The sequence below is a fragment of the Mytilus trossulus genome, chromosome 14 (assembly GCF_036588685.1).
Source record: "Mytilus trossulus isolate FHL-02 chromosome 14, PNRI_Mtr1.1.1.hap1, whole genome shotgun sequence".
NCBI lineage: Eukaryota > Metazoa > Mollusca > Bivalvia > Mytilida > Mytilidae > Mytilus > Mytilus trossulus.
In genome coordinates this window covers 74,768,446-74,778,153 of record NC_086386.1, presented here as the reverse complement: position 1 = coordinate 74,778,153, position 9,708 = coordinate 74,768,446, and the positions used below count along the sequence as shown (strand labels likewise).

General features: G+C 33.9%; 1 protein-coding gene across 1 annotated transcript; it reads right to left on the bottom strand.

The window, feature by feature from the left end:
* Positions 1–330: 330 nt before the first annotated feature.
* LOC134695661 (heat shock 70 kDa protein 12B-like) lies at positions 331–9,359 on the bottom strand. Its single transcript, XM_063556999.1, has 5 exons — positions 9,179–9,359; positions 5,920–6,331; positions 4,392–4,613; positions 3,159–3,315; positions 331–2,550 (listed from the first exon to the last, which is right to left on the bottom strand). The coding sequence occupies exons 2-5, from the start codon at positions 6,286–6,288 to the stop codon at positions 1,490–1,492; spliced, it is 1,809 nt and encodes a 602-aa protein (XP_063413069.1). The 5' UTR covers positions 6,289–6,331; positions 9,179–9,359; the 3' UTR covers positions 331–1,489.
* Between the last annotated feature and the right edge of the window lie 349 nt (positions 9,360–9,708).

The window sequence follows — 9,708 nt, the reverse complement described above, 5'->3', positions numbered from 1 at the left end:
CATTCACGTATACCCCACATCTTTCGAAATAAATGCATTTGTTTGGCCATATATATCAATACTAAATAAAATTAACAACGTATTGATTCGTGATTGGACACAAGTTATAACAACATTAGTAACGTCCTCTCCCTAAATTCGTGATAATTTATATTACGATCAAGATTAATATTCCAGCCCAAGTTCGACAACCGCATGTCAAGACAAGAATTATGATTTTACTATTTTGGTGTGGTGTTAACGTTTTACCCTTTTAGACTTACTCAAAAATAGTTTTTACATTTATTATATAAATTATAATATATATTAATACTATCAAAACTAATAGACTAAGTACATTACATTTAATCTAAATTCAATTCATATTTATAAAAGTTACATATACATACAATTGACATGATAAAAGGAACACAAATGTAAAATAACAATGTATCACAGACTAATTTCGGGAATCCATCTTTTATTCATTCTAATTCTTTTCTTTTTTATTTTCTCTTACTATAAATACTAAATGAAATATAATACAAACTTTAATAAAAACTCTGAAAAAATATGTTATCTAAAATACAAAACAGGTAAAACAAACGAAAGGTGTATTCTAAAACGGCTGCCTAGAATAGAGTATTTTGTAGAAAAATAGGCGAAATGCTATTCTAAAAATTTCTTAAATTTCTTAAATGTATAATGCATTTTTATTTCTGATACACGCATAAAGAATAAGTTAGAATAAGAATATTTATTATTTCAATTAAGGGCCCTTGATGGGCAGCACAACATGTATACATAAAACAATACATCAGGATTTGTAACAAAAAAAAACCACTTTTTATAAACTAAAATGAAACATTAAAAAAGTCCAGACAGATGTTATTATCTTCATTCTATAAAAAATCATATACATTTAATTCCAGGCAGGATCAGAACCATAAAATCATTACAATTATCATTGTTTATATTACGTACATTAATTAACATTAGCAATATGTTTTAGATGTCAGAGAAAAGCCCAGGTTTTATCCAAAACTGCACATCTCTTTCGTCTAAGACATGATCTAAAGGGACATCATAAAAACACAGAGCCTCAAATCGACAATCATCGAGTAATTCCGCTCCTCTCCTATCCGTTTGAAGGAAGAACGAAATTGATCGAATTTAAACGAATGAGAGCCCTGAGGTCAATAAAAACACCTCCGAAACAGAGTTTAATTCAAACAAAACAATACTCTGCAGTTATTGTAACTTTAAACAAACAAATATAAAGCAAACCATGAATCCTATTTCATAGAAATTGAGTTCAAAATCTACAAAAAAATATAGCTTGTAACACTTTTAAACAGGTTTCGTCGCTTAATTCGTAGGTGTACTATATTAATAATTAAATGAGGTTACAGTTAAAATGTTAAATGTTTAATATGTTCACTGGAGTTAAACCCGAACCCAAACTAAAAAATAGGTGTACAAACAAGACAAAAATTGAATAAAAATTTCTTCAGTGATCAAGAAAATCAAATTTGGCTCTTAACTTTTTGCTTGATTTCTTTTCTTCGGCTTCTACTGTCATCTCGGTCCCTCCAAAGGTCATCTGAACGACTATTTCTTTGTCCTTCACAGATGAACCTTTCAGAGGTACTACAATCTTTCCTAGGTAGTTACATGACGGTTCCGTTGTATAGCTTGGATCCTCATCGGTAGAGATATATAGGGGAACCACGACTTCTTCAACGTCGCTGTGCAGAGGAAAATATGACTGCGGATTTAAAGATTCCCCAACCTTGACCGTTTCACCTATTTCCACGTGTTTTGAAAAGACGTCACTACATTTGTTTCTTCCATTGACTTGATATTTTTTGTCTTGTGGGTCACCTTCTTTGAAGTCTCGCGTTATTTTGACTCCATATGTATACTTCGCTTTCCGAGAAACAATTGTGGCGGGATTGTGACCAAACAATACTGCTCCTTTCACCACTGCCAAACCAGCGTCTTCCGGAATGATGATTTTCATATGAGAAAAGTTTGTCTTGATTGCTTCCTGTATCATTGCACATTCTGAGAAGCCCCCTACCATCAAAATGGTGTCGACACCTCGACTAACAGGATTGTTTAGAATATCTTTTAAATGTTGGACGATACTATCGGAAACTTTGGTAAAAAGTTCTTTAATCATCGCATTATCCACTTTTAACTTATCCCCGACCCAGTTCATGTGTTTTGCATATGGCGTCTGCTTGATGCTCTGTCTCAAGTCGGCGCCGTTATTTATCTCTTCGAAAGCTTCCGTTAAAGATATAGGTATTCGGAATGCAGTTTTACCAGTGGCATCGGGGCGGATAGAACGTTTCTTGATCTCAAATTCCCGAAGAAGATCAAGTTCGTCAGATTTGCTATCGCACTTGAACCTTTGTATAACTGGCTCACCGACAACTTTTACGATCATCTGCATAAAATTTTCATCTACTTTTGTCCCTCCCCATGCCCCGCCACTTGCCTTGTGAAGTTCCTTCAGATTATCCTTTTCCAGAACTTCCTGTACAGTTATGTCCACAGTGCCACCTGTAAAATGTTTTGGTCATGAGATTCAGTATGGACGAATATAATACTAACGTAATCCCATTTTGTTTTAATCTTAATCAGAGTAGGACATTCGACGAATTACTTTTTGTCGTCTAAGTGACAGAAAATGCACCAGTCCTCCACTTTTATTGACATTTATGAAATAGTATTCTTTAATGCATTAGGCATGTCTGTAACTAAAGCTCACCGTGTGGCATTGAACAATGAGCAATATTCATATTGGGTTGAATGCAACGTCAGTTTTTAGAAGCACTAAATGAAATCATTTACAACAAAATAATGATTAAAACTATGTAAACTAAATTTATATTTATAGTATCTTGAGCGTCTTATCAAATCAGCTTTGAAGGTATAAAGCCTGCTTTAAAGACGTACAATGTAAATGCGACAGCATCTTGATATCCAAACCAAAAAAAAAGGGTATTTTTCTTCTCGACAGTTCTTACATTTCTGGTCCACAAAAAATGTTGAGTTTTTTTTTAACTTGAACGATGAAAGTTATGCACTCTATGTGTATATTAAAAATGTCATAAGATACAACACCAACTTTTTGCAATTTGCTGTACTGATCCTTCAATCTAACTTACCGCCTAGATCAGCAACCATATATTTTGAACCAGGTTTGAAAACTCCCAAGTTACCGCCACCACCGGAAACGAACTTTTCCACCGGAAGTATTCTGCAATACATGGCTGCGGCCTCTGGTTCCAAGGAAATCATCAAATGAGTGTCTTTTATTCCAGCCTTCAATATTTCGAGAAAAAAGTTCAGCATTTGAAAATAATAATACAATTGTAAATGTTGCAATATGTATATTTCAAAAATGGTGTTTAGATTCTAAACACAATTTTAGACGTATCTTGTGGTTGTCTTTTTTACCCTTTTTGGTCCAAACATGCACGTATGTCGTGGTCGTGTTTAGCTTGAAAAATAGTGTTTTATTCCTAAACACTATTAAATAAAAACACATTTAAAAGCATTTTTATTCTTTGAAAAGACATTTGTACATTTAATTCAATTTAAGTTGTATTTTATGATAATACATAACAAATATAAAGGTTGTGGAATAACACGAATGCGGCCACTTTCATTTTTGACAAAAACCATATGAAAAGTGACGTTTTTTGTCATATTTGAGAGATTTTTCATATTTTAGCTTGAATCGGATCGTTTTTAATGACTAAATTAGTTAAAATCTTTCAAAAAAACCTAATTGAATCAAGTGAAATAGACACTTAAGTGTTTAAAAAGTGGTCAAAATCTTTCGTCAGATGAAACTGAAATTTGATGCCAAAATGAGTCCTTACCGGACCTACTCCTTTCATAGATATTGTAGGGCTCGCATACAATCAAAAAGTTTCGAAAATCTAAATGACAAAATCCATAAAATATATATGTTTGATGGGAACAAAATAGAAATACTGGCTTCAACAGAGGTCTTAATTATTCTATGGAAGATTGTTTGATCATGAATAGCGATCATAGCACCTATCATTTTTCGATAAAGTAATACATGTACCTATATATGATACCCCTAACTTTTGGAATATGTACCTGAATATATGATGCCACCTGCCTCATAAAATAATTAACATGTACATATGATGCCGCTTACCTAGTGAACTATTTAAATGTATCTATGATGCCGTTTACCTCAAGGACTTTTAGCATGTTCTTAAGACACCGCGCACGTCATGAACTATTTACATGTTCCTTTAATTATATGTGCCTCTTGTTCAAACTACACATGGTGCCTTAGACCTCGTGAAAAATTCACATTTGAAGCCACAACAACATGAACTAAATGTATATGTATATACCTGCGAAGCGGCTTCTCGCATGAACTGCTTAGCACTATCATTCCAGATCGCTGGTACAGTGAGCACCCAGTGAATATCACTTTCATTTAGACCTGTATGACTAGATTCAAGATGTTTTACAAGATGGTTCTTCAAAAACCGTATCCCGTGACTAAAGATTATTTGTGCCGGCATCTTCTTGTTCCCTGAATCATCTGGTATCTCAGTGTGTCTTGACAAAGTCTGAAAAAAATTTATAATTAAGAACTGAATACTTCTTTTTTTTTTTATAATTTTAAGGCATAAAAGCATTGACCACAACACATTTTGTATAAAGCGACACTCAATACTAAAAAAAATGAGCATGTTTAACGATTTTATGACCTTATAAAGTTACAAAAGCATTCATTTCTTATAAATATGTAATAACATTTTTTAAAGTACTACAAGCACCAAATTGCGAGATAAACTGGTTTTCTATTCATTATTTTAATGTTGTCACGGATTGCATCTGAATGTTATATGCATGTTGTATTTTGTACAGCCAGCCTTTTGCGTCAAAAGATCGTGTGAAAACGTGTTTTGTAAACATTACATAGATTTTTGGACCTATGACCAATCTGGATATGAAAACACTGACAATCAAACAGAAAATAGTCCATAAAAGGTGAAGCAAATAAACAATTTTAATGTTCGTATGATATGCACGAACCAACTTTGAAGGTTTAATTTGTCATCAGCTGTCTAAACATTTATGTTATAGTCTATAATTATCCTATTTGAAAAATCAACTGGGGCCAACCCTCCTTATTGTATATTGCCAGCTCACCTCGAGGCGATCCGAGCGAGGTAAGTCTCGGCAGGGTTCACCCCTTAGCATGGTCGATACAAATACTTTGACTTTAAAATTTGCCTTAGTGTAGAGCAAAATATAGCTTTATCAATGATATCAAGAGAATGAAAGTGTCTAGACTATAATTGACTAATACCATTCACTGAACATTATGCTGTCACAAAAGAATCAATACATGAGCATTTGCAATCACTTGAATTTGTCATTCCACTGCCATCTTTAGTTTTGTATTTATATAACGCTTTAGGGAGCTACCATTTGATTTTTATGGGGGGGGGGGGGGGGGTGCTAGGATGAAATTTGAAAAAAATAGGCAGGACAGGAGTTTTGAGTAAAAAAAAAAGGCAGGAAGAGACACTTGCAAAAAAAAAAAAGTCAGGATGACAATTTATGTAAAAAAAGTCAGGATAAATTAAAAAAAAAAAAAGCAGGACCGACTAGAGTGAAAAATAAAAATGCAGGACAGAGATTACAACTAAAAAAAAAATGCAGGACAAAAATTTTCATCCTAGCCCCCCCCCCCCCCTTTAAAATCAAATGGTAGCTCCCTTAAGAGAAAGACATCCACTTTATAAGAATATTAAATAAAACAATAAGAATTTAGCTACCCCCAAGGCCGGTGCTTGTTATGTTATTATAATAGATTAAATGGTTCTGTACAATATCTTTTTCTTTAAGTAAAAAATAACAACTCACTGTATTATTGAATAGGGACATTTTAAATCTCTTGAAGAAGTACCAGTCTTCATGTTCTTCCTCTAAAGCTAGCTCTGCATACTTCTCCTCCGCTTCGTATCCGAAAGAGTGAAACGATTTATTAGGTTGTAACAAGATACATGTTGGTGTTTTTAATGATATCAAATTCTTCTGTCCAGCTACCCATGTCGAATTGGTAACGATCTTATTAGGATCGGTTTCAAACCAAGACTTGAAAGAAAAAGCGTAACCGGAAAAAGTAGTTCCAAAATCAATGGCTGCCACCAAAATCTTGTTGGATTTATAACTGACGGAAAAGTCACTATCGTTGTTCGAGTCTTTCGGGTCATATTCTTGACAGTAAGCCATATCTGGTTATGATTTCAAGGTGTCGTCAACTACCTTTTCGTGCCTAAAAAAGAATTAATACATATTATATAAAAATTAAATCCATTCACGAGCGGCGGTGCCAGACTTGCTTTCCTGGAGTTAAAAACTTATTTCAGAGCTGGACTAGTATAATAGTCCCAGTTCAGAGTGAGGTATGGAATAGACCAAAATCTAGATTAAAATGACTAAACATCGTATTTAAAAGTTAAGCAAAAACAAACAAAAAACAAACAAGGAGACAAAGAATAATACAAAATTCAGATAGGTAAGCTAAGCATATAATATATAAGTTAGAATACAATAAGATGGAGGTATGATTGTCAATGAAACAACTATCCATCAGAGACCAAATGGCATAGATGTTGGCAAATATATGTCACCGCACGCATCAACAATAAGCAATATCCGTACCCCATATTAACTAGTAAAGGGCCCTTCCGCGGAATCCAGTGTCAGGCCTACTATTACTGTTAGTCGCAGGCGAAACAAAAATCTCGAAAAAAGTATTAAAAATTTTCCTCTAAATAATATCTTTTGATTGTAAGAAGCTTCTGTCCTAGTTTGGTAAAAATCCAGGATGGTTTATGAATCTAATGAATGTTTGAAAAATACTTTAACGACAGACTGTATGTAATGTTAACCGGCAGGAAAACTAATACCATTTATCAGTAAAATACGGGTACACAAGAATATTTTTACAAAATCTACTTCCAGATACTATCCTTAGTATTATCATAAACAAGCTTCTATAAAAAAAAAAAAGAAGATGTGGTACTATTGCCAATGAGACATCCGTCCACAAGAGACCAAAATGACACAGACATTAACAACTATAGGTCACCGTACGTCTTCAACAATGAGCAAAACCCATACCGCATAGTCAGCTATAAAAGGCCCCGAAATGACAATGTAAAACAATTCAAACGAGAAAACTAAAAAACAATGAACGAAAAACAAATATGTAACACATAAACAAACGACAACCACTGAATTACAGGTTCCTGACTTGGGACAGGCACATACATGTTTGGTAGCAATCCAAGATAGTTTATGGAAGTTATTTCTAAAACTTAAAAGCACAGAGTGAATATTTGTGGACGATGCTGACGCCGACACCGACGCCGACGACAGAATTGAGTATCCCTATGTGTCGCTTTGTGACTAAAGTTGCAGGCTTGACAAAAAGTAAAGCAAAAGAGAAATCGTACAACGGTATGACTTTTTTTTATAGGAAGCTTTTTTATGGGTGAATTTTCAAACATTCTTATTCATGTACCACACAGGAAGGTCTGGTCCATCATTTCCTTATTCTTAAGGTAAAATATCTTTATTCTTAGGACTTTTTGACAATAATCTCTATTCTTTATATTTTAGCATCCAATATTCTCTGTTCTGTATTTAAAGTCGTATTTTTCTCTATTCTTAGTTTATTTTGGGCCCTTTATTCATGATTTTTCTTCCATTATTCTGTAAACTGTAAACCCGACCTAGACCATTACAAGAATGAAAGAGAATGACCAAGGTACAAAATGTACTTATTTTCTGAATGTATTATCTGCATCAAAATCTATATTTGCTGGATTCTTTTGGTCTTTTTGAACAACAGCAGTCCCAATCAATACTGAAATAACTGTGTATTCATACAACACACATTGATGTATAATTGTTACTTGGTTAACGTCCAGTGGCAAATGTTATTGTTGGTGTTTTCAAAGTCCAGTGGAAAAACAATTCAAGAATATTCAGGCCAGCCAAAAACATATCAATTCTTGGCAATTATACAGCTGCATATCTTGACATTATCTAACATTAATCCGATACATGCAACAGGAAGGTTCAGAAAAGTAGCAATTTAAAGCTTAATTCAAACGGGATAAAAACAACCTCTAGATCAAAACAGCATTTAAAATAAGACATTTTTTTAACGTGCAACAGGTCAATATAAAATAAAAAGATGTGGTATAATTGCCAATGAGAAAACTCTCCACAAGAGACCAAATGACAAAAACATTTATAATTTTATGTCATCGAACGGCCTTCAACAGTGAGCAAAGCCCATACCACAAGTTCATTTGATTTTCCCATGATAATTAAATGATAGGATCGAGTGCGTTCCATCAACATCCGATGTAATCAAAACAAAATCATTTGTTCTACTAATAAATAGTACCTTTAAGCCATCATGTATTTAAAATCTTCAGTACTACGGTGTTAAAATGATGTACTTAAATTTATTTTTATTCACATGATCAATTAGTCCGAAATTACTTTGACGTCCAACGGCTGTTTTGCCAGACAAGCTGGGGCCGTTGCTAGCTCTGACGTTTTACTCTGACGTCCAACGGCTGTGTTGCCAGACAAGCTGGGGCCGTTGGCAAAACAGCCGTTGGACGTCAGAGTAATCTCCAGCTTGTCTGTCAAAACAGCCGTTGGACGTCAGAGTAATCTCGGACTAATGATCAAGTAGTTTAAGATTATATTGTCAAACTCCACAGACAATGAAATTGTTGTTCCTTAGGTTAAGAATCTTGTGGGTATTTGTTCAGGCTGAGAACTCTCAAATCATGACCTATTTCGATCATAACCCAGTAATACCGATCAATATTCTTGGAAGAATTTCATTTTTTTTAAACTAATTCGTCAGATTGCGTTTAATTTTGTTCGTTTTATTCATAAAAGATAGTCTTAAATTAAATTGTCCATTTCAAACTAATTAAGTCAGTGAAGGGGTAGACGCTGCAGATTCAAACAATGAAAATAGATAATTATAAACACGACAAGTTTGTACATTGACATTGTATGTATGTATATTCTACTTCCTCATTCAATGCAACATAATCTAAAATATAGAATTTAAATACGTGCAAACCTTTAAGCTATTTTATGCATCTAAGTCTTCCTATTCCAATGCGGTGTTTCTTTTGTTTGAGTGATGCGTTACTGTAGTATGTATTGTCTCAATGAAAATAGAGAATCATCCTCGACATCAAGTGCTTATTTTTGACATTGCTTATTAACACGAGTTATCGTTCTTGTAACAGGTTCGAGACAACTGGAGTACGTAAGTTTGTTTGAGAGGGAAAATTTAAACTGTAAATGATTACTGAACCGTGTTAAAAAAACTAGTAAACCAAGTATTATGTAACGGTCATCTTCTGATCAGCTTACAAAAAGCCTGAAAATAAATAAATCATTATGCACTGTTCAACCTTTCAGTTAATTTTCTAACGTATCGCCATCTTCGCTAGCCAAGGGTTACGATCCACTCCCGCTCTCTTCACCCTTGGCGGATTGAGCCAATATTTGTGAAAACAATGTTGCGCCATCTGCCGGAAGATTTAAGTCACGTCCATTCCGAATACATTATTCTTGACCAATGGTAGCACTTGAACTCTTCAA